The sequence below is a fragment of the Lissotriton helveticus genome, chromosome 1_1 (genome assembly GCF_964261635.1).
Source record: "Lissotriton helveticus chromosome 1_1, aLisHel1.1, whole genome shotgun sequence".
Taxonomy (NCBI): Eukaryota; Metazoa; Chordata; class Amphibia; order Caudata; family Salamandridae; genus Lissotriton; species Lissotriton helveticus.
In genome coordinates this window covers 1,437,308,863-1,437,334,833 of record NC_136057.1, presented here as the reverse complement: position 1 = coordinate 1,437,334,833, position 25,971 = coordinate 1,437,308,863, and the positions used below count along the sequence as shown (strand labels likewise).

Sequence of the window (25,971 nt, the reverse complement as noted above, 5' to 3'; positions counted from 1 at the left end):
ACTCTGCTAACAGCATCAGCTTAAACTGGCAACGTAACGCCAGGGTGCTAGCGCGCACACTCACGCCTCTGACACCTGTGGCAGGAAACACTTTAAAGATCCGAATCGTGCTACAAAATTACAATTTACCTGCCAGGCCGCATTCATAATTGAAACACAATTCCCGAGGGGGGCCTGCCCTCTCAGTCGTTCCGTTAGCTGTGGCACCAGCGCCCTGTGGGGGAATCAGTGACCTCACCTCCTTTGCAGGAAGGAAGTAAGGTCTGTCGGAAGCGGCAACCGTGGACTCCACACGGACTGGAGTTAACTGAAGAGTGGTGCTGAGTGCGCGGTATTACCCGGCCAGCGTTGCCGGACCACCACGGCGGTACTGGGCACTGCAGCATGGACCTGCAGCACTGACTATCTCCATCATGGCCTTGTGGCATCGGGCGCTGCGAGGAGACTGCTGCATGTAGTGCTGTGCAGCCGCCGACGAACACGTGCGGCTGGGTCTACTGCCGCGGCCCCAGCGCTCAGAGAGACAGTAGTGCCTGCCAGTGCCACAGTCACCTGACTCTCAGAGACTAGTACAGAAGAAGTTCACAACAGTAAGTACTACTGTACAGCAGGCACTCACATTGATCTTAAGTGACGGTGCGTGTAGTTTTTGCCAGGGCTCTCAGTGCTCTCTCTCATTCTGTGGGGGCGGGGGCCCAGGGTCCGTCGTCACGACTCGCGCGTCATTCTCAGAGGCCCCTGAGTCCTCTCTCATCATCCTTCAGATTTTGCAGGCAGAACGGGTAGGGCCCTGCTACGGGCTGGAAATAAACTTGTGTAAAGGTCATCAGCCGCCAATGGGATTCACCCTGTAAGCAGTATTAGAATTTGCCTTTTCTAATTTGTTTGACCTCACTCGTAAAGACTTTACTAGTCACTGATGTTTTTCTGCCGGCCCGGCCGGCAACACACTGACTGGCACAGTTGACTAATTTAAGGCAGGCTCCTCTGCTCACATAGTAGGGAGCACTAGGGTTAGTGCCCATCCCTTTCTGGTGCCCTGCAGCAGTTTTAATAACTTCCTGGCGTTTCTTGTTGCTCAAATGGCTGTCATTTTCTGCTATTTAGAAGTTTCCCTCGTCTTCTTTGCATGATTTTTAATCGCAAGAAAGTTTCACTCATATTCGTACAAATGTCACTCATGAAAATGTCACACACGGCAATTTGAAACCTTGGCAGCTATGCTACAGAGAAAAAAAAAAAAAAGAAGATGGCACCAACCCTACACGACCCAAAGAAGATGGAGCTTTTTCTCCTTCAGTTGTAAACTATCAAAAGAAAAGGACAGTTTTCATTCATTACTATAAGGTGATATGAATTGTGGTAGGGAATATTGAGGACAAAATATCGAATGGTCACAATATTGTGACCAACATTTGGATTTGCTATTCTTAACATATCATTTATGAGCTATGGAGGGTATATATGAATGAATATGCTACTTACCAGTATGCATCTGTTCTTGGCATGTAGGGCTGCTAACATTCATATCTTAGCATTAGATCGCCGCCTAGTGTTGGGTCCGGATGATCGCACATTGTTGTCCTGGAAGAGTCTTCGAAGTATCCTGAGATAGGTGGCTCCTCCCCTGGACTACAGTGCGCATGGGCATCGGCTCCATCCCCAGATTGTTTTTCGCCATTGTGGCAGGAGATGGAGTGAAAAGTGTAAAGGATGTCCATGCTAATGAATAAATACAATAGTATATCTGCAGCTGCGACAGGCACCGGGGAGGAGGGCGGGCGATATGAATGTTAGCAGCCCTACATGCCAAGAACAGATGCATACTGGTAAGTAGCATATTCAGTTCGAGGCATGTGGGCTGCTAAATTCATATCTTAGCATAGAATACATAGCAGTCCCTCCATCAGCGGCGGTTGCCCGTGCCAGCTGCAGAAACCTGAAAAAGTGTTTTGAGAACAGCCTGTCCTACAGCAGCTTGCTGCTTGGAATGCACATCAACACAGTAGTGTTTTGTAAAGGTGTGTGGTGTAACCCACGTGGCTGCTCTGCAAATATCCTCTAAAGGAATGTTCCCTAGGAAAGCCATGGATGCCCCCAGTTTGCGTGTGGAGTGCGCCCTTGGGGGTATTGTTAAAGTGCGCTTGGCCTTTTGATAACATATCTGGATGCACTTAACAATCCATCTGGCTATCCCTGCTTTGGAAATAGGGTTGCCTTTGTGTTGTGGTGCGAAGGCAACAAAAAGTTGTTTTGTCTTTCTAAAGGGTTGTGTTCTGTCTATGTAGTACATCAACGCCCTCCGTACATCTAAGGTATGGAGCATTCTTTCTGCCACCGTTTGCGGGTTTTGAAAGAATGCTGGCAAGTCAATAGTTTGGTTTAGATGAAACTGTGACACCACCTTCGGAAGGAATTTGGGGTTAGTGCGTAGCACTACCCTATTTGGATGAATTTGAATGAATGGCTCTTGGATTGTGAGCGCTTGCAGCTCACTGACACGCCTCAGAGACGTAATAGCTACCAGGAAAGCCACTTTCCACGTAAGGAACTGGAGTTCACACGAGTGCAGTGGCTCAAATGGCGGTCCCATCAGTCTGGTGAGAACGACATTGAGGTTCCACACCGGAGCTGGCGGTGTTCTTGGGGGAATGACTCGTTTCAGACCTTCAAGGAAGGCTTTAATGGCGGGCACTCTGAAGACAGAGAGATGCTGCCTGTTTTGAAGATAAGCCGCTATGGCGGATAGATGTATCCGAATGGAAGTGTACGCTAGATTGCACTTGTAAAGATGCAACAGATAGCAAATGATGTTGGGGATAGATGCATCTAGCGGGTTGATGTCATTGGCTGTACAGTAAATGACAAAACGCTTCCATTTCGCAGCATAGCATGCTCTGGTAGTTGGCTTCCTTGCCTCCTTGATGATGTTCATGCATTCTGGAGGTAGGTTAAGGTATCCAAACTCTAGGACTTCAGGAGCCAGATCGCCAGGTTGAGCTGTTGCGGATCTGGATGCTGAATTTCTCCATGGTTCTGCGTCAAAAGACTGGGCGTGAGGCGCAGTCTTTGATGCAGCACCACTGAGAGTTCGAGGAACGTGGTGTACCAAGCCTGGCGCGCCCACGTTGGAGCAACTAGGATGAGAGTCATCGCGTGTTGCCTTAGCTTTCTTGCGACCAGCGGTATCAGAGGGGCTGGCGGAAAAGCGTACGCAAATTTGCCTGACCAGTTCATCCATATCGCATTCCCCTGCGACTGTGGGTGACGGAACCTGGCGGCAAAGTGTTGGCATTTTGCGTTTTCTTTTGTGGCAAACAGGTCTATCTCCGGATGACCCCACTGCTGGAAGTACGGGTGGAGGACAGATGGGTGTATCTCCCACTCGTGCATTTGATGGCTGTACCTGCTGAGCAGATCCGCCATCTGGTTGTCCTTCCCTGGGAGGTGTTCTGCCATGAGGAAAAGGTTCCTCTGAATGGCCCACTTCCACATGCTCTGAGCCAGATGAGACAGCTGTGGCGAGTGGGTGCCTCCCTGCTTTTGAATGTAGTACATCGCAGTCATGTTGTCCGTCCGGACTAACACTACCTTGTTGCACAGATGTACAATGAAGGACTTGATCGCCATGAAGATTGCCATCAGTTCTAGATAGTTGATGTGCATCTTTTGCTGCCGCGTCGTCCATAGTCCCTGCACTGTGTAAGTGAGCAGATGAGCTCCCCATCCCTGGAGAGATGCGTCCGTTGTCAGGATAATCTGCGGCACAGGCTCTTGGAACAGTCGGCCCTTGCAAAGGTTGTGTGGAGTCCACCAATGCAGAGAGTCGTATGCCCGACTGGTAACCAACACTAGGTCTGTCAATTGCCCCTGAGCCTGTGTCCACTGATTCGCTAAGCACTCCTGGAGCGGGCGCATATGTAACCGTGCGTGAGGGACTATGAAGATGCAGGAGGGCATCATGCCTATCAACTGCATGAATACTCTCGCCGGAAGCGAGTGTTGTGGTCTGAACTTTTGGATCAGAGACTGCATGCTGTCTATCCTGACCTGGTTTGGCTGAGCCATGGCCGTCAGGGTGTTGATCGTCGCACCTAGGAACTGCCGGACATGTGCTGGTTGGAGATGCGACTTTGGGTAGTTCAGCGAGAAACCCAGATCGTGAAGAAGGTGAATTGTAGTTGACATGTCCGCGGCGCACTGTCGTTCCGACTTGGCTTGCACGAGCCAGTCGTCGAGGTAGGGGTAGACATGGATGTTCTGCCTCCTGAGGTGCGCTGCTACCGTCGCCAGACACTTGGTAAACACCCTTGGGGCTGTGGTGACTCCAAAGGGTAAGACCTTGAACTGGTAATGCTTGCCTTGAATAGTGAACCTGAGGTATTTCCTGTGGGACGGGTGTAGTGGAATGTGGAAATAAGCATCCTTGAGATCTAAGGTTGCTAAGAAGTCCCCTTGGTTTAGCAAGGGAAGAATCTGCTGCAGTGTGAGCATGTGGAAATGTTCTGACAGTATGTACAGGTTGAGGGGGCGTAGATCTAGAATGGGTCTGAGAGATCCGTCCTTCTTTGGAATAAGGAAGTACAGGGAGTACACCCCTGTGCCTTCCTCTCTCACCGGCACGAGCTCGATTGCTCCTTTTTGCAGCATCACCACCACTTCCTGCTGCAATAAGAGCAAGTGCTCTGCGGACATAGGCCTTTGCCTTGGCGGGATGTTGGGTGGAGTGGATTTCAACTCTAGGCAATAACCATACTGGACTAGTTGTCGCACCCACCTGTCTGTGGTGATGTTTCTCCAGACGGGCAGGAACTGCTGCAGTCTCCCCCCGACAGGTGTTAAGTGGTCGGGGGGCAGTGACGGAGAGTCACTGTTTACTTGGGGTAGAGGAGCGGGAGCTGTTGTTTCCTCTGCCGCGACCTCTGTTGCTGTTATTTCTGTAACCTCCCTTGTTCTGCTTTTGGAACGAGGATTGTGCTCCACCTTTTGAGAACTGAGACTGTTGACCCATTTGTCCTCTGGTGACTCCACGTGCACCTGAGCGACGAAAATTGTTGCCACGAAACTGTTGCGACTGGAGGGCCCCCATGGACTTAGCAGTTTCTGTGTCTTTTTTTATTTTTTCTAGGGTGGTGTCAACATCTGGACCAAACAGACTATCAGGATTGACTGGCTGATTAAGAATGGTTGTCTGTATATCTGGTTTAAACCCCGAGATGCGGAGCCACGCCTGTCGTCTCAGCATAACGCTAGTGGTGATAGCTCTAGCAGCTGTGTCTGCGGCGTCAAGTGCACACTTGATGGCTGCGTTTGAGATTAGCTTCCCTTCCTCAATAAGCAGTTTGGTGCCTTCTTGGAACTTTGGAGGCAGGTGTTGTATAACCTGTTCTAGGGTGTCGTAATGCGCCCTATCGTAACGTGCTAAGAGTGCCTGTGTATTGGCAATGCGCCAAAAGTTTGAGGCCTGCGCAGCTACTCTTTTGCCCCCTGCCTCTAGCACTTTGGACTCCTTATCCGGGGGAGGAGCTTCACCCGTTGTCTGGGAGTTGGCACGTTTCCTGGCATTGGCGACCACAAGAGAGTCCAGTGGCAACTGTCCCCGAATGTATGCGGGGTCTGCAGGTGCAGGTCTGTACTTCTTCTCAATGCGTGGATTGACCACTCGTGCCCTGGTAGGCTCCTTAAAGATATCCCCCGCATGCTTGAGGACTCCCTTAAGCATAGGCAGCGTTTTTACTGTCCTTTCAGAGACTGAGAATGTGTCGAAAAGGAAGTCTTCTTCTATCGGGTCAGCATGCATGTCCACATCATGATTGGCCGCTGCCCTCTCAAGTAGCGCATGAAAACCTGCTGAATCCTCAGTGGGGGATGCACGTGCATTAAAAAGCTGCGGTCCTGCCCCACATTTTGGGTGCCCTGGTCACCAGTGTCATCATATGAATCCGGTTGTGCATCTGGTTCATTGATAGGGAAATTGTATTGTTCATCCTCATCATACCCCTCACCCGCAGAGTGTTCTGGTGAGGGAGTAGGGCTCCGTCTTGGAGGAGGCAGGATTGGTTCTGTGAGGCCTGAAGCATCAAGGGGCACCCTTTTCTTTTTCAGTGGGATGACATATGAGTCCACTGACTCTGAAGTTATTTTCCTCTTATAGAGGGTCAATTTGCCGGTGTCTGCGTCGATGAACTGCTCTGAATCATCCTCTGATTCGAGAACCCGACGTGGAAGTGGGCCAGCCGTTGAAGAAACCGTCTTCTTCGGTGCCGATTTGGTGGAAAAGGCTTTCGGCGCCTCCTTTGGCGGCAAAACAAAGAGAAGTTTACCAGAAGGCTTCGCTGGATTGTCTGTTTGTGCCTTCGGCGACGAAATCGGAGCCGACGGAGCAGAGGCCTTCTCCCTAATTCGCTGTAGTGATGCGGCGACGAGGGACGCCTCACTCTCAGTTGGTTTTGGAGCCGACGAGGATGTTTTGACCTTTCCTTCGGATCCGACGTCTTTGTGGGCCTTGTGGGCTTTCGACGCGGAACCCGCTGTCACCGACCCCGAGTCCTGGGACCGGTGCGCAGACGTGCCAGTCTTCGATCCGTGCGCCTGCGTAGACTCCGTGGAGCCGGCCTTTGCGGGCTTGGACGGCGGCGCCGATGCTGATCCGTGCCGACCATCTTTTTTAGAGGACCCCTCCTCAGGCGTCGATTTCGAATGAGCAGCAGCGGAATCGACGGACTTCTTCGACTTCTGCGGACCGGAGGTCGACGGAGTCGATGGAGTAGCGGGTACAGTCGTTTTCGCTGGCACGGCAGCCATCTTAGGGACGCTCGAGTCCTTAAGTTTCGGTTTCGTTTTCGGGTCGGCCATTTTAGATGGAGTCGATCCCGATGCTTTCGGTTTCGGTTTCGATACAGTCTGCTCAGCAAGTAAGTCCGTGGCCGGGCCAGAAGGCGGGGCTGTGGCTTGCGGCATGGGGTCGTGGGTAAGGCCTACAGGCGATCCCGTGACCCGGTCGGTATCCTCGAAACCTTCGGGGCAGAGCTCGTCCCCTGAGCTATCCGCCGCGGCCCCATAAATCTCTTCGTCGTCTCCTACCTCGTCGACGTATTCAAGGCCTTGACCCACGACACCGTCGTCGTCTACCGGATCCGCCTCGACCTCCGTCTCGGGTGGGGAGATCTGAAGATGATGACCCTGGTCCTCTTCATCTTGGTCGCCGAAGATGTTTTCCGGATCCGGGGCCGCTTGTCTAGCTTCCATGCGCACCGCGCGCCGAAGCTTGAGAGTCTTCTTAGACCGGAACTGTGCACAGGCCTTGCACTTGCCGTCGTCGTGGTCAGGCGAAAGGCATTTGTTACAAACGGGGTGTAGATCGATGTGTGGGTACTTGGACCCACAAAGCGGGCAGTATTTAAACGGGCTCCGCTCCATGTCTGAAAAGTTTTGCAGTCGAGTCGCGATGAGAAGGCCTCAAAGTTCGAAAAGCGAAACAAGACTCCGCTTATTCCGGCTCCAAGAGACGGAAGACTCGAGACCGTGCGCAGACAATACCGACGCAAAAAGCGAGGCCTTTTGGCCGCTAAAAGATAGTTTTTCTCGGTTTCGACAGAGAGACGTCGAGACCACATCCGAACCCAATGGCGGAAAAAAACAATCTGGGGATGGAGCCGATGCCCATGCGCACTGTAGTCCAGGGGAGGAGCCACCTATCTCAGGATACTTCGAAGACTCTTCCAGGACAACAATGTGCGATCATCCGGACCCAACACTAGGCGGCGATCTAATGCTAAGATATGAATTTAGCAGCCCACATGCCTCGAACAACAAGGTACGAATATGTGGAATCCGTAAAATCTATACAAACTTATCGATATATTGGTCCTCGATATTGCGGTCACGATATTGTGACCATTTGATAGCCTGTCCTCGATATTCCAAACCACACTGGCCAGAAGAAAACTGCAACATTCCGTTAATACATCTGTGCATACGTGCGTCATTACACAAACATCACCACGCATGCACACCCCTACAAAATGACAAGAGGAACATTTTCATTTTCTTTACCAATGGATCAGTAAATAAAAATAAAAAAATAAAATTGGAGTTGGGAGAAAACACTTTTTAAATGAAGAAAGTCCAGCAGCAATTTCCTGCCAGGCCCTCTAAAAAACATAAAATATTTTTTTTTAAATATATTTTTTAAAAAGGTCCTGAGGGTTGTGGAGTGCATGGTGGATTGGGGTGTTGGAGGAGATAACTATAAATAAAACCGGGTGGGTGGAGGAAGAGAAAGAAAGGCAGCACACAAGGGAGAGAACACAGGTGGCATGGAGAAGAAGAACATGAGTAGAGTGCAACAAAAAGCATGGTGGTGGGGAAGTTTGGTGCTGGGAGAAGCACAGAAGAGGGAGTGTGCCAAACCAAAAAGAAAGAAAAGTAGTTACCGAAAAGTGAGCAGTGAAAGGATACAAGTCAGCCAATCAAAAGGATGGTAATGAGTCTATGCTCCCAGAGTGGGACAAACAGAAGAAGAAGATGGGTGCGCTTTAAGCCCACTGTAAGCTCTTGATATGCCCACAATAGGACTTTTGTAATGTAGATGAGACCTAAAATGGCAACCTCTCCCCTAAGAAAGAAAAAAGAAAGTGTTGATTTCTCTCCTATCCATTACAAGACCAGTCACACTTGGCGCCTTCTTTTTGGCTTACAACACAATCAGAGAAAGATGAGCTGCACCCATAATGCCAAAAGACCAGAGGACAATGACACCTTCCTCTAACACCGCATGCAAAGGTCAACCCCAGCTCCAGTACTACAAGATGATAAGACAATGGTATCTCTCATCCTTTAGCCATTAATCTGAGTAAAGAATTCTAATTTCTTAATAAAGGACCACATGAAAACGGCATATCTCCCTGATCACAAAAGAAAATAAGAATGTGGCATCTCCCCTTCCTTCACCACGACAAGACTAAAAGAGGCCCTTCTCACGACCTTTACGAAGACATAAAGAAGAACCTTTTGCCTACAAATAACGCACAATTACAAGCAGATATGACCTTTCCTCAAAAACTCAAGACAACATGAAGATGGAACGGCCTTCCTTCCACTGCAGAGGTAAAAAGATGATGGAATCTCCCTTTAACATTACAAGGTGAGAAGACTGCACCCCGTCTTCCACTTTTACAGACATTGAAGAAGAGAACAACTCTCCCTAGGGGTGCTATTCGACGAGAAAGTGTTTCCTTCCTTTCCAGTTGCTGCAAGACCAGAAGATGCCACCTCTCTATATAATTTATGAACTGCAGAACAAAGAACGTAATTTATGCCATAATGTGCCCTTTCCAAAAGATTTACATTGGCAAAACAAACCAACAGATTAATCAACGGATTGTGCAACACCGCTCATGAATCAGGAAGAAGGCTACGCTACGATCTAAGATGGCTGCTTAAGCTCCCGGCTCCGTCGACCTCCGCCGGCAGCTCGCATATCCTGTCATTTATCCTTTACCTACGCCGGACCCCCTTGTGTATGAAGCTCGCCTGAGACCGGTGGTGCAATCCCGGACTCCCTAACATACTGGGTGGTGGAGTTATGTCGTGTTCCATTTTCGGCCTACTCCAGGGCTGAAGCCGGGACCTCGATTTCTAGCCCATCCGGGCTGGAATTGATCAACAGCGGCTGTGGAACCAGTGTTTCGTCCGGTCTTCCGTACTCGGATCTTTTTCTGCATCTCCGATCTGCAATCCAGTTACCAGCTGGCACTGAGGACTCGGTCTCGTGACACAGGGTGTGCATCGTGCGCCGCGGTCGGGGGCCGCTCGCCCGGAGACCCTGCTGGGGACGGCGGTGTTGAAGGGGGGGCCCCCGCGGTCGGCGAAGGTGTCGTGATCACCAGCTGAGGGAGCGCCTGCTGTTGCCATTGGCTTCGTGTGTGCCTGGAGCCTCGGAAGTGAGTCTGGGGCTCGAGTCCTGCTTCGTCTCTTTGGGGGGGGGAGATGGAGAGGACAGATGGCGCACCATCGTTGAGGTCCGTGATGGCCGCCATTGGGGCGCTCCACTCCCAATTCACAGTCACGTATGACCGAATGTCAAAAACGCTGGGAAATATCTGCTTGCGACCGGACGATGATGCTGCGACACACGATCGGCATTCTGTGGTTCCAGTGGAAGATTTGGCCTACTGTTCTGAGGTTCCCGCACGGCAGCCTGACTCAGCTCACGTCGATGATTTTGGCCTCGTGAATGTTGCACCTAAGACCGTAGTTAGCTTTCCCGGTATGACTCCTGCTCGGCGAAACATCGTTGCCGAAGGTTTTGATCGCCAAGAACAGCTCTTTAGTGACCGTCGGAGAGGTCTGCTTATCTCCTTCATCTTTCCCCGTTGGTCCTGTGGATGCCGCCATCTTGTATCCTGTCCCCGGTCCGATTCAGCTGCTTCGAACTGCTATGGACGTTTCGATTACCACATGAATACTGTGGCTTGGGTGGCATGGGTTTTCATAAAGAATCGCACTGGTCAGGGCTGACTTCATCTTGTATCCTGCCCTAGATCCGATGCCACTGCTTTGTACTATCTGGGACGCTTCGCTTTCTGCGAGATTGCTGGCTTTGGTGACGTAGATTATCGTGAAGAAGCGAACTGTCATGGTTGTCTTTGACTTTTGGGGTTAGCTACGCTTTGTGATCTATGCCGGGATTGAACTGTGTATCTCACTGGGAGTCGGGTGGTTTTGGTTGAGGTCCTCCCCATATTGGTGCTTAATACTTGCTTTTAATAATGGACAATATGTTTTGGGGAGGTCGCTAATGGCGGGGGGTATAGGTGGCCGGGAGTATGTTTGTTCTTCTCCTCCTCCGCTTTCTTTATTTCCCTTCTTTGGGGTGTTCCGGGGCGACAGGCACGCTGTTAGTGGGGTAGGCCGTAGCCATTACAGGGGTGCAGGGTGGCGGGTGTTGGGTGGGTTTGTTATTTTAGTTTGTTTTGTTCTATGGTCCCCTTTCTTTCTTTCCTCTTTCTTTGGGTAGGGTTTTTCCTCCCTTACAGTAGGGTTGGCTGTCTCTCCTTATCTTTTTTCTTTCTCTGTTTGGCGTCTATACTTGCCTATACCTTACTGTCTCCGGAGGGTGGGTTTTCGGGAGGGTGTGCTCGCTAATCGCTTGCTATTACATTGTCTTTTATTCCTCGTCAGCCTCGGCGGGCATAGTGTGCCCAATGTTCATATTGCTCATCACCTGGACTTGTTTGCACTGCGGGGTACCTCCCCCCCATCTCTTCTTAACTTCATGTTATGGTGTGACGCCACTGATAGTACAGCCACTTCTGCTTCTTTATAACTTTAAAATTAAACCTTTGATATCCTTCTGCGTTGAGGCATATACAATCACATGCTGTATCTGTATTATCGATATTATTTGGTCGTATCTACGTGCATGGCTCCTGATCTGATTCCTGTGTTTGCGGCCGGCCTCTGTGGTTGTAGGCCTGCGCTTGTCATACTTTGATTAACTCAATAAAGGTTTAAAAAAAAAAAAAAAAAAAGAATCAGGAAGAAAGTTTTAAATGCACCTATGGTTTCTCATTACATTGAAACATATCAAGGAGAAAATGATTTGAAATGGACTGTGCTAACAGCTATTGCGGCAAATGTAAGAGGAGAAGACCTGGAGGAACTACTCCTACAAAAAGAAGCATACCTTATTTTGACAATTAATTGCACTAGCTCTGGCCTCACTTAAATGACTGAACTTTCGAGAGTATGAGTAGAAACTACAGCACCCATAATCCAACAGGATACCCTGCTGCTCAAATCTAGGAGGAAACAGGAAGTCGTCAAGGCTGCCACAATGGAAACAGAGAGGCTGTGAAGGAGACACGAGGGAAGAACACGAGTGAATGGACACTTGCTAAAAAGTAATAGAGCAATGCGCCACTGCTAAAGATTTTCTCATCTTTGAAAGAGTGGGTTTGCTCATTAAAAAAGATAAGCATTGCCACCAACAGGGTCCGTGTACATCAAAGGGCCCCGTAAATGAAATTGATGAGGAGCGTGTCTCAACGGAACAGACACCGCGCATAATCAGGTACGCGATCCAGCGAGTTACACAAGCAAAAGAATAATGAATTGTTTAAACGTATCGTGCATTTGAAACATTGTTGCATCTTCATTTAAACAGAAACACGCGGAACAGGACTGCCAGATAAAGTGATTTTTAAGGCCAGCGCATTCCAAATGAACAAGCGCTGCATGTTATAAATCAGGTACGCGAGTAAGCGAGTGACTCGAAAAACGGAACTGTTTGAATATTTTTAATATATTGAGTCGCTGACACGTTGTTGCTATCTTGTTTGACAGAAGAAAGCAAACAACTGGACCGCCAGACAAGTAGGGATATTGTCCTGTCCCAACCTGCTTTAATCCAGGTACGCGGGTTAATATGAAAGTTTGAAATGCCTTGAGAACAAAACATTGCTGATCAGCCATTCCAACACTCAAGCCGTTCCCCCTCTTGTCCCCACAGCCCTGCATTGAATAAGAAATGATCCCGGTCGCACACTAAAAGAAGGTAAATCTTCTTGAATTGTAAATCGCTAAAAAGATTGAGAAAAAGGGAGGACCAATTATGCACTAATACGTAATGTTTGTTTGTTTATTGATAGATTTTATGCACACACTAAGCCCTGAAAACAGAGGACTAATAACTCAGAAGCCCTGATGAGAGTCCCACAAGTTATATAAGGATTTGAAACGCATCGGCTTTTTTTGTTTGAAAAAATAATTATCTAAATATGTGAAATTTAAATATGATGACATCTGTCTCTAATTTTTTAAAAAAAGGTTATGTTCCAAAGCATTAGTGAAAACCAGTGGGTGCAGCTATAGGTGCATTTTTGTATGTTGTACATTTTTCACAAGTTTAGTCACAGTATTATCATTGTATGTGTATATTTTGTATATAATTTCGTCTATTAATGTTTAAATGAATAAGTGTCTTCTTGACATTCAGACGCCTTTGAAATGATAAAAAGTGTTTTGAATTAAAAAAAGAAAAATTAAATGGATACTCCGATCTAAAAGGATTAAAACATTGGGTATCACAATGTATGTTTAAATTAAATAACAGCACTTCAAATCAGTAGCTAGGTATTCCCCAGATTTTGCACCTCTCCATATAAGACAGAAAGAAGATGCCACACCCACCCTGCACTACATGTCTAAAACATGGATCCTCAACTCAACTAGACTTGAAAAAGATATCGCTACATACCCAATACAAAGAAAATTCTACAACACCAGAAGATGCTGGTGCCTTTGTCTTCTACTGCAATGCAATCCCAAATGAAAACTACACCCCTTTCCCTCCTGCAACACAACAAACCGAACATACAATGGTAAATCCCACACTATCTGCACACAACTAGAAGAAAATGGCAATTTCCTGAACAGAAAGACTAGAAGAAGGTGGTACAGCATCTCATAGTAGAAGACCATAGGATGCTGTTGCTTCCACTTACACTACAAGGCTAGAGGAGGATGGCGGATCACCCAAAACTACAAAACCAGAAGACAATACATCCCTAATGAAGGGCCAAAGAGATGGCACATCACTAGACATGTATGGCTCCTCCGCCTAATACTACCAGGCCAGAAAAAGATGGCACCTCTGCTCCTACTATTTTGTGACTGAAAGACCAGAAGGTCTTGCCCTAGAGAAGAAAATAAGGGCACCCCCCTCACGACTAGAAAAAGAAGTCATGCCCCTAACACTTCCAAGAGCAAAGTACGATAGCTATCACTAAGAGGCAGGCAAAGGGCAGCACAACCCATTACAGCACAAGGCCGACACCTACCGCCAACATCACAAGTCCAAAACAAGTGAACCTTCTGCACCAAAACACTTCAGGGTGTCAGAATACGCAGACTGTCCTCTACTACCTGCAACTAAGGGACACCACTGGAAGATTTTAAAATGTTGGCCTATGCTACATGAACTTGAGGCATTTCAATCAATCATTTTAGCCAGAACTGTTTTGCTGCCAATTCCCGTTTTTAGGAGACAAAACTATTTTGCAGTGAATCCTTGTTTTATGAGCTGGAACAGTTTTGCAGTGAATTCTTGTTTTTTACGAGCAAAAACACCTTTGCAGTAAAGCCTTTTTGTTTTTGAGCCAAAACAGTTTGGCATGGAGTCTTTATTTTCTAAGAAAGTAGTTTAGCATGGTATTGGAGCAAGCCTTATTTAGCAGTAATTCTCTTTTTTTACAGCAGCACTTGTTTAACAGTGCATCCTTGCTTCCTGAGCTGACCCTGTTTTACAGTGCACCCTTGCTTCCTGAGCTGTTTTACAGTGCATCCTTGCTTCCGGAGTTGATCCTGTTTTACCGTGCACCCTTCCTTCCTGAGCTGACCCTGTTTTACAGTGCATCCTTGCTTCCCAAGCTGACTGTTTAGCACTGCATCCTTGCTTCCTGAGCGGACTATGTCTTACAGTGCATCCTTGCTTCCTGAGCTGACCCTGTTTTACAGTGTACCCTTGCTTCCTGAGCTGTTTTACAGTGCATACTTGCTTCCTGAGTTGACCCTGTTTTACAGTGCACCCTTCCTTCCGGAGTTGACCCTGTTTTACAGTGCATCCTTGCTTCCCGAGCTGACTGTTTAGCACTGCATCCTTGCTTCCTGAGCGGACTATGTCTTACAGTGCATCCTTGCTTCCTGAGCTGACCCTGTTTTACAGTGTACCCTTGCTTCCTGAGCTGTTTTACAGTGCATACTTGCTTCCTGAGTTGACCCTGTTTTACAGTGCAGCCTTCCTTCCGGAGTTGACCCTGTTTTACAGTGCATCCTTGCTTCCCGAGCTGACTGTTTAGCACTGCATCCTTGCTTCCTGAGCGGACTATGTTTTACAGTGCATCCTTGCTTCCTGAGCTGACCCTTTTTTACAATGCACCCTTGCTTCCTGAGCTGTTTTACAGTGCATCCTTGCTTCCTTAGCTGCCCCTGTTTTACAGTGCATCCTTGCTTCCTGAGCTGACCCTGTTTTACAGTGCACCATTGCTCCCTGAGCTGCCTGTTTTACAGTGCATCCTTGCTTCCTGAGCGGACCCTGCTTTACAGTGCACCTGTGCTTCCTTAGCTGACCCCGTTTTACAGTGCACCCTTGCTTCCTGAGCTGACCCTGTTTTACAGTGCACCATTGCTTTCTGAGCTGCCTGCTTTACAGTGCAGCCTTGCTTCCTGAGCAGACCCTGCTTTACAGTCCACCCTTGCTTCCTGAGCTGACCCCGTTTTACAGTGCAACCTTGCTTCCTGAGCGGACCCTGTTTTACAGTGCATCCTTGCTTCCTGAGCTGACTGTTTTGCAGTGCATCCATGCCTCCTTAGATTACTGTTTTACAGTGCATCCTTGCTTTCAAAGCAGACTGTTTTACAGTGCATACTTGCTTCATGAGCTGTCACTGTTTTACAGAGCATCCTTGCTTCCTGAGCGGACTGTCTTTTACAGTGCATCCTTCCTTCATGAGCGTACACTATTTTACAGTGCATCCTTGCTTCCTGAGCTGCCTGTATTACAGTGCATCCTTGCTGTCGGAGTTGATCCTGTTTTACAGTGCACCCTTGCTTCCTGAGCTGCCTGTTTTACAGTGCATCCTTGCTTCTTGAGGTAACTCTGTTTTACAGTGCACCCTTGCTTCCTCAGCTGTTTTACAGTTAATCATTGCTTCCTGAGCTGACTCTGTTTAGCAGAGCATCCTTGCTTCCTGAGCTGAATGTTTTACAATGCATCTTCGCTTCCTGAGCTGACTCTGTTTAATTAACTGTGCTCGCGTCTCCTCAGCCAGTGCAGTTTTACACTACTCCGCTGCTTATAGAACGTTTACCGCTTACAATGGGCTCCCTACTCACATTCCTTGGTATCTGAAAGAGCAAGGCCAGGTGCAGTAGATGACCCTTAAAAACTCTAGAAGGACAAAAGAATTTGGCACTCTAATTCCAAACAGAGCAAAAGAGGTGAAACATGACACTCACCCCGTCATAGGAGCAACAAAAGACAACAACCAGCACTACCAATCACAATAGCAGCAACAGAACATAGTACCTCCCTTTCAGCACAAGAACAAAAGAGCAGCAAACAGATCCTCTAACCCCGAAACCACAGTACGAGTAGTACTTTACCACTCCTCAGAACAAAAGAGTAGTAGTCAGTGGCGGCTTACAACTACTGCGAGTGACGTGGGGGGTGGGGAAATTGCATTAAATAAAACAAAAGTTACTTACCGTGCAGGAACTGTCCTCCTCTTTCCGGTCCTCTTCTTCACTGTGACGTCAGAGCTCTAGCCAACTCCCTTAACCAATCCTGGTGCTTCTCTCATGCTGTTAACAAGCATGACAGAAGCGCCAGGATTGGAGGCGGCCTCTGTTGGGGCTCCCGCGGGCACTGGAGGCCTGCACATGCTCGGTTGAGAGGTTTAAAGTGCGCCTGTCTGGCTGGCCATCGCAGACGGCTGGCCAAAGGGGAATACCCACTTTACACAGTGCACAGGTAGCCATCTACCACCCCTCCTCCATTCAGCAGGCTCCATCCCGCCCTGATACTCGGTTCGGGACGGGGTGACGAAAAATAAAATGGTAATGAATTAACTTTACAACCATTTTATTTTTCATCTCTGTAGGCATTTTAGTGGGGGACGCTCCTACGGTATAACGGAGGGGCCAACCCTAGGAGTAGTGAAACATAGTACCTTTCCTTTAGCCCCAAAGAAAGAACATGGCACCTCACCTTTAACTGTAAAGTCCATGGGAACACCTCTACAGTCATAGCACAAGAGGCACAATATGGCACATACCTCAAACAGAGTATGTGTTACATCTGGTAAAACAGCAACAAGAGAAGCAAAGCCTGGTACCTCCTCTGCAACCAGATCAAGAAACAGAAATTAGACACCACCCCTTCAATCACAACAAAAGGCATAACATATTATACCTCCTTCCAATCACAACAAGGTCAGTGCAACAGGGCACCCCGCTCCCAATCACAAGGCACACAGCCTCAGTAAGATGTAGAAACAAGCACTGGCAAAGCCAAAAGTGTCATGTTGTTGACCGATTGGATTGGACAATAGTTTTTACCGATACGGAGTATCATTCCCTAAAAAGATCCGAATAATTAGAGCTAAAAGGTCCAGTGATTTCGCATATGTGATGAAGTGCACTTGTGCATGCATCACCACACGGGTGCCATTTCCTTTTTTTTGTTTATTTACTGATTTAAGATGATAAATACAAAAAAATCATTATTTGTGCAAAAGCGCTTTTTGAGGAGTGTAGTGACCCCATAAAAAACTTCAGCTGCTGGGTCATCTTAAAAAAACCAAAAAAACATTTTTTTGCTAAACTGTTTGGAAGGAGAGACCTAGAAAAGGAACCTCCCATTCAAGCACAATAATAGCCACAAATATTATATCTCCATTCCAGTCACAAGTACATTAGTGGAAAGTAACTGTTCACTTCCGGTTATAGCAAAAGCAGCACACAGCGCATCACATTCAATAACAGCAAGAGCAGCAAACCATGGCAAGTCTTCGCCAACCACAGTACAATAAGCATAACATGGCAACTAACCTGTGGCACCTCCCAATCAAAGCAAGAACAGCAAAGCATGGCACGTCTCATCCATTCACAGTAGTTATAAGCAACAGGTCACATCCTCTCCAATCACATCGGTGGAATGCCACTCCTCCTCCAATCACAGAATGAGTAACAGATGAAGACATCTCCCATGGAATCACAGCAAGATTAAAACATGGCACTTCCTTTCAATTATAATGAGAAAACTGTTGGAGAGAGCATGTCTTCTCTCATCTCAGCAGAGGATCACAGCCCCAAGCCAGCGAGGCAGGTGGAAGCAACACCTCCTCCATCACCAGACCAACCGAAGAGGACACCTCCCCGCCTACTACTGCAGAAGCAGATGGTATCTCCCTCCCAACCATAGCAACAGAAGATGGCTCTTCCCTCCCACTGCTCGAAGGGCAGCTATTGCAGCACCTGCTGAAAAGCCAACGCGAAATGGCTACCCGCCACAAGGAACGCAAAATAAAGGTATATTCCTCTATTCACAGTTAGCAAGAACATGAAAATTATGTGGTACATCCTTCAGTGCAGTGCTTAATTTTTTTTAAATACAAGGGCCAGGGCTTATGCCCGGAGGCCACTGCAGCACACATTGCCCCTGTTTGAGCTTCCAATGATAGTAACAACACAACTACTAACTATCACACTCTTACAAGCGTGACTATTCCAGGCCCCAAAGCTACAAGAATTGCTCGAGCGGCAGATAATGGTCATTTTTAATGTATACCAAAATAATAATGGACTGTTGCTGTGGTCATCTCAGACACCGGAAACCACCGGCTCAAATTAAGCACTCCTCCAGCGGCAATGGGTCAAAAAGATGATAGTTAATCACAACCAACCAAAGCCACACTAACAGTTTCCGCACCTCCTCATCACACCACAGCAACACTAATAGGATACCAAGAAACAGGATCTTGCTTTGAGGGCGATCCAGACCTACATGTCACAGGTTTTGAAGGGGGTGGTGGTTAGTTGTCTTTTGTACAGGGTGGACTGCTTGGTTCAAGCAGCTCAGAAGCTGTAGAGCTTAAAAGAAGGATAATCATCACATAGTTACCTTGACCTACAGGGCTCTGGTTTGTTAGCTGTGGCACATACAGAGAATGTACTGAAAGGAGTTTGCTACACAACCTTTAATTAATTCATGTGTTCATTAATTTCCGTTACTACTTCTATGCCACCTGTGCCGCACTCACTGTGGAATTCTCTGGAGGGCCATCACTCCTAGGCCACCAGAGGTGAACAGTAGAATACTTTAAGTAGGGTATGGTACCAGAGAAGTGCAATCAAAATATCGTCTGACAGAAATATTGGGTTCAAATTATTGTTTACAAAAATATTGGCCCATTGGAACTAAGAATGGGAAATCTATGGGAGCCCGTCAAAGGCCCAAAAATCTGCACCCCTCTCCCTCGACTGTTGCCCCATGCTCCCTTACCGTGGAATGCTTCCAGTAGTGTACGACTTCTTCCATGTTCTCCAGCGGGTTCAGCAGGAAGTGGTCTCTCCACTCATACCAGTTGATGGTCATGCTGCCATCTTGATCCATGCTACAATGACAAACAGCGCCGGTGAGAACAGGGCACGCTGCATGCAAATTACGGAATGAGTCTACTTATAGAACATGAAGTACCTGAAGTGGGTCTCTCTGCGCTAGTGACCTTAGCTTGGACAAATGGGCTTTTAGTAGCCATGTAAAGGCTAAAGAGTGGGGGTGGGGGAAGCTCTTCCAGATTTCCAAGGAGGATGGTCCCGGATCTAGCCCCATAGTTGGTTGGGATTGACGCAAGCTCAGTACTTCTTGGCAGAGTAGTGCTTTTGTTGGCAAGTTCAAAGCAACGGGCACGTGCCCGCTCACTAAGTGCGAAGATTCCTCTGTCTAGTACGGACCTTGGCCTCTCTCCTAGAATGGACAATTTCCTGGCACCAGAGCTACGTGTGAAAGGGGCTTGCTTAGGTGTTATCTGCACACTAGAATGGTTATTTCCCAGCAGACGTTTTCCTTTCTTTTAAGGGTCAGTTAGAGGACACCCATGTGTACCTGTTTTTTTTTTCTTTCTTTCCTTTACTTTTGAACCTGAACTCCATTGACAAGGTGATAACATGTCAAATTTCAGCCCTAGATCAGATGGGGGATAAGAAAGCTGGCAGAGACAGACTGGCACCAGGCTGATGGGACAAAAAATAGGGTGGGTTTAGTATGTCCAGGTAGACCTGGAGCTTCAACCTGAAAAAATAAGTAGCGCCTAGTTTTTATTCCCCAATAGACTGTGCTTCCAGAGGCAGAGAACACATCTAGCCAAGGAGCCTCCTTGTTGCTCTCTAAAAACCTATCCCCGTTAGAAGGTTAATAATCAGGGCCAGACTGGGAACTTAGAACAGCCCTGGCAAAAATGATCAATTTAGCCCCAATGGTAGAAGTGCCAATAATGCGCAATAGAACCAGAGCAACATTTTCAAGTTGTGGCCGGGATCGTGTAACATGCACCAGCCTCCCAGGGGATTGCCGCTTGCCCGGCTGACCAGTCCAGCTATGGTAATAATGACAGAAGACAAGGAATAATATCAGGCACAGAGGGTTCTGACAACAGCATGAAGTGCTGAGAAGGGTCAGAGGGAAAGGTGAGGCCGTGGTGGGTTTGTGTGACAGAATTTACAGAAAAACCATTAATTTTAATACACTAACACTGTTACAGAACTTTAGTGGTTACCGTTCAAATCAGGGCACTTGGAAACCAGTGTAGACAACTGGCCACAATCTCTGACACATGGTCTATTTATATCACTCTAGTACTTAGTATACATAGATTATTTGTTTCTTTTGTTTGTGTAAAGAGTGGATTTTGAGTGTTCAGAAATATCGAGCTAGAATCTTTGCATGCAAGTAGTTTGCATGTTCATATTTAGGTCAAGCCTTGGCAGAGCCTGCGCTGCTCTGCAAGACATGCTGTATTAGAGTATTTTCCATTGGCTTGCGTCACTGTCCTTCGTAAATGCTGGCTTCTGATTCATTAATAGGCTTGTTACTCCCTCCTTAATACCGCCTTGTCTTCATGTGTATCCTTCCATGAGAACAGGCCCTTTTACTTCTGTTGTTACATGGTATGTCTTATTTAATCTGTAAACACAAGGAGATGATGGACGGAGTGCTGAAACTTTTCAGACGATGATGGATTCAACCCAGATCTGTGACTGGGGGTGAGTGTCTGAAAAGTTTCAGCTCTCCGTCCATCCTCTCCTTGTGTTTGCTTTATTTAATCTGTAAGCACTATTTTCTTTAATGAGTTTCTCCTACTGCAGGCACAACATGCTTTCCTGCAACATTCAGCTTGCCATGCATGCTTTTACTTTCCAAGCAGTCCAGGACAAAGGCGGACGCATCTTTGAAATGAAATAGGTCATGCATTTACAAGAGTTAGAGGTTTTTGCATTGTAAATGACAATGCCTTTTATTTATGTGTTAATTATCAAAATAGATCAATAAAAGGCATTGTCATGTGCAATGCCCATTGCTTAAACTCTCGCAAATGGGATACCATGTGCATTGCAAATGCTTGTTTTACAATGCTGCTAGCAATGCGGATTTCCATGACGTCCTTTCTCCAGTTGCTGCTCCAGAAGGAAAACAAAAAACCGAAGCCCCTCAATACTAAAATAACGACTTTTTCCAGACCAAAGAGTTACGGAAAGCCAGAGATGACAATTTCGGTCTGTCCTTTTTATCATCAACAGCTTCCAGTGGTTGACTGTGTATGTTTCACCAGGGTGTGGGTTTCTCAGTGTCTACTCTTTTCTAGAATTTCCTTCAGCTGTAAGGACCTATTTGTGGGGTGCATCCTGCTCCTCGGTCTGCAGCCATAGGATGCTTTTCCATTCTCTCACTTGGTGCCCTGAGGAAGACACTGACACTTAACTGCTGAAACGTTGTCTCTCTCTCTCCCTCTCTGATCAGAAGACACACCTGTTCGGGGACACATAGCATGCTCTAAGGTTTAGTAAGCAGACACGTATCGCGCCCTAGATTACGCTTACCTCTGCAAGATTTTCTCAGCCTGCTGCATGGAGATGTAAACACCAAGACTGTGAAATGTCTGCTGAATCTCGGACACATCAATATGTCCTGAGGGAGAAAACATACACAGAGGGGTCAAGGTCACGAGGGAACAAGGGTGATAATGGCATAGCTGACAGGATCACATAAGGTAAAGGTGGAAAGGGTCATTCACAAATGAAAGGAAAGGTGGATCAAATATTTTGCACAATTAGGGAAAATTAGCTAAGGAATTAGGGTCCCAAATACATTTGGGGCGGAGAGACATGGTACCGTGGGTCAGATGTAAAGATTTGGTATTTTAGCAAGTAGTGCCTGCAAAGGAATATCACTGCTTGCCCTCCGCGACTGTATAGTTTTATAGCAAGTACACCATTAGGGTCAACTTTGAATCCAGCACCTCCAAACATCTTCAAAGATACCATTCATGGCAACGATGATTAGGTGAACTGATGGGAGACGCTGAGGGGCGGGGAGCAGAAGGCATCCTTATGGGATGACCCACAACTCACAGTGGACAAGAAGAGAGTGGCCACGCTATTGCTTCTGAAGTTTCCCAGCAGCATATGATACTGTACATTACTACACACTACTACAAAGACTCCATCATCTTTACATATGTGAAAATTCCCTGAAATCGATTGCCTCATACTTTAAAGGTAGCTAATGATTGGTGGGAAACCATCATTCAAATCAGCCCCTCACATTAAATATTGTGGCATTCCTCAGGGGGCCATCATATCTCCTCTCTTATTCAACATCCACCCAACACCCTCACCAGACGTGATTAGATTGCTCAACCTCACCTGCTACAATATGTAGATGATAAGCAAATAATTCTAAAAATCAATAGCCCGGAAGACCTCTATAAGTCACTACTGGACTACTGTGTTGGTGCTTGTAAAGCATGGATTATAGGAAACCACATTAACCTCAATACCACAAAGACAGATATTATAATTTACAGACAATGGCAAAAACACCATTCTAATGACACATGTACCATGGAACTCGACTACCATTCCAACTACATCGAGAGGTAAGCAACCCATGAATTCAGACCTATCCTTGATACCACAAAGAAACCACTGCAACGCATCTTCCTGTAGCTTGGATACCAATAAAAGATACCATCTATGCCTGTAATCTCCAAGCTCGACTATACCATCAGACTCATGCAGTGCCTTCACCCTAGAGAACACCCAACACCAGTCCTGAAAATACGTCACTGGCTACCTGTTGGTGGACGAGCAATGTTCAAGGCACTTTGCATCGTCCTCAGAGTCTCCCTGGGAGAAAACCACTATACCTACAAATTAAATTCAAGCAATACATAAAACGGTACACTGTGCTCCGGGCTTGCACCATGGATCGTCATACCGTCTTATACTAAGAAATCCACAGGAGGCACTGATTTCTCAGTACCAGCTGTCAAGGTCAAGAATACCATACCAGCCAAGACTTAAAGCTTCTAGGAGCAGTTACAGTTCAGAAGAGAAGGGAAAGCATTGCTGTTTCCATGATAAAGGCACCATCCCTTAGGCCTGAGACAGAAGCTGGAACAAGAATTGCTTCTTCAAGCGCAATCTACACTCCACTGATATGCAACAGCCCGACCAGCACACTCTCCTCATGTTTGCAAACACTCTGCTCAAAACATTATATATTATATATATATATATATGTATATATATATATATATATACATATACACATATATATATATATATATATATACACACACACACACACATATATATACATGTTCCGGTAGTCCTGTCTACCTTGCTCACGGTCAATTCATTACATGATTAACAGTTTTTTTTTATTATTCTAACAGGAAACCATGATTGAAGTGTTTCCTGTTTGTTGTTCAAGCTTCCCAGAGATTTCTGGGCTCTGTAGTTTACTTGCTTGATACAAAAAAGTGTTAAAAAAATAATTTTTTACACATACAAATGCATCAAAATAAGATTAAAGAACGGTATTCTCATCGGACATATGTTATTACATCTGGCAATAACACACTCTTATTTTCATATTAAGGATTTTCATGCATGATTTAAAGTTTCGAACTATTGTTCCCTCTAGTGGGTAGTCCAATTTTATATTGTACATACTTTTTTATAGCCTTTATATATATATATATATATATATATATATATATATATATATATAAATATATACACACACACACACACACACACACACAACTAACATACACAAAATAGTACCAAATAATAATAAACCATGTTGGTATAGTGAAAATATTAGAATGTGAGTAGTAGATGAAATATGATAAGGGAGACGATAGAAGAAAAATAAATAAAAATCGAAATAAATAATAATTACAAATTAAAGTCATATATGTATATAACAATCTGTAAAAAACAGATGATAATATTTTGTTGAATTACATATTTTCAGAGATATAACAATAGAGAAGTTTCATAAAAAGTTCATGTCTAAGTAGAGTCGGAGTACGGGTCACAGTGGAAAATCCGTCACCCAATCTTGTAAAAGTAATCCATGCCCACCAACTATGAACAAATAAGGAGTTTGCCTCTTTCCAGTTAGAAGTTATGGATTTGACGGCTGATGTAGTGTAAGTAAGCACACATGATTTACAAATAACAATGGAATTGTAAACATCTTTAGTGATATGGAAAATATTACATGTTTGCAAAAAGTTACGAAGCGCTGACCTGTGTTTAATTTGGATATTACATAGTAGTAAAATTCATACATAACCAATTGGTCCTCACTAATGCTAATGCTGTAACAATGAGCGGTTGTGCATCCAACTGTAGTTCAAATTCCCTTAAACTGCTTGGTGAACAAAGCAAACACAAGGAGATGATGGACGGAGTGCTGAAACTTTTCAGACACTCACCCCCAGTCACAGGTGAGTGTCTTAAAAGTTCCAGTGCTCCGCCCTACATTGGCAAGGTATGCCCAGACATGGGTGCCGTGCTCACTTTGCCACTGGATTCAAGATAGCCTGGCTGATGAGGGGTGTTACCCTGAAACCGGTCCCAGGAAGCTTGTTTCTGGTCCAGGAAAGACCTGGCTTTGCAGTTCGGGCGGGACTGTTCCCATGAGGCACAGGATCGGACTGATTTGCGTATGTAATGTAATGTAATTGGGCATTTATAAAGCACACTTGCACTCCAAAAGGAGCATCATGGCGCTAAGCGGCAACATAGAAATCCTGGCTGATGAACCCATACTAGATGCATAAGAGACGAAAAGGAGGTGGTATTAGATTTGAGTTCTACATACGGCATCAGATGTTGTGCAGATCCAAGTTTTCAGAGCTTTCCTAAAGAGAGCCTCAAATTGAATTTGACAGAGCTTGAACGGAAGTATGTTCCAGGCCTTCGACCCTATTACTGCAAGTGATTTCCCTCCTTTTGAAATGAGACTATACGCTGGACTTTCAGCAAATTGGCATTGGAAAACCTGAGGTTCCGAGTGGGTACATAATGCCTGCATTTGTTTCGAAGATAGAGGGGACCTATGTCCTGGACTGCCCTGAAAGTGAATAGCAGAACCTTGAAAAGGACTCGTTTATGAATTGGCAGCCAATGAAGTGTTTCTAAGGCTGCTGATGCAGATGACTTCCTAGGCCATTTCAGCACTGGATGTGCAGCTGCATGTTGGATCATCTAAAGCCTGTGGAAAACTGCCTTATTTGTGCCTGCAATAAGGCTGTTGCAGTAGTCAAGTCTTGATGTTATTAAAGCCACAGCAACTCTCTGTCTGGCAGCAATGGGAACCAAGTCAAATAATTTTTACATCGTTTTTATAACGAGAAAACAAGTCTTAGCAACTGACAGTTACTGTTGTTTAAAGGAAAGAGTGGCATCAAATTTGATTTCCGAGTTTCGAACCGTATTCACCATGCTGGGCGGGGGTGGCGTCAGCTGGCCACCAGGTCTTGGGAGAGAAAAAGTTCCCTTTTCCTAGCGGTAATAGTTCTGTTTTTTCAGAATTACATTTTAGATGGTTGGTCTTCATCTAGTTGAAGGTGGTAGTGAGACATTGGCGTAGATTTTCTTCTGCCCGAGCGGTGTTATTCTCCAATACCAGAAATAGTTGCGTATCGTCCGCATATGATATAGTCTCTATGTTAAATGCGGATATCAGTCTAATTAGGGGGCCATATAGGCATTAAAAAGAGTAGGGCTGAGACTTGACCCCCGAGGGACCCCGGAAAGCATTGATTTAACTCCTGATTTATAGGGACCTAAAGTGATAACTTGTCTTCGGTCCTGCAAGAAATACTTTAG

General features: G+C 46.2%; 1 protein-coding gene across 1 annotated transcript in view; it reads right to left on the bottom strand.

Moving 5' to 3' along the window:
- LOC144826956 (mitochondrial adenyl nucleotide antiporter SLC25A23-like) overlaps positions 1–25,971 on the bottom strand; it is a 179,054-nt gene that overhangs the window by 145,098 nt on the left and 7,985 nt on the right. Inside the window, exons 3-4 of the mRNA XM_078685421.1 lie at positions 21,661–21,748; positions 19,067–19,178 (exon numbers count right to left, since the gene is read on the bottom strand). Of these exons, the coding sequence (XP_078541547.1) occupies positions 19,067–19,178; positions 21,661–21,748 (200 nt within the window). The remainder of the gene's footprint in view (positions 1–19,066; positions 19,179–21,660; positions 21,749–25,971) is intronic.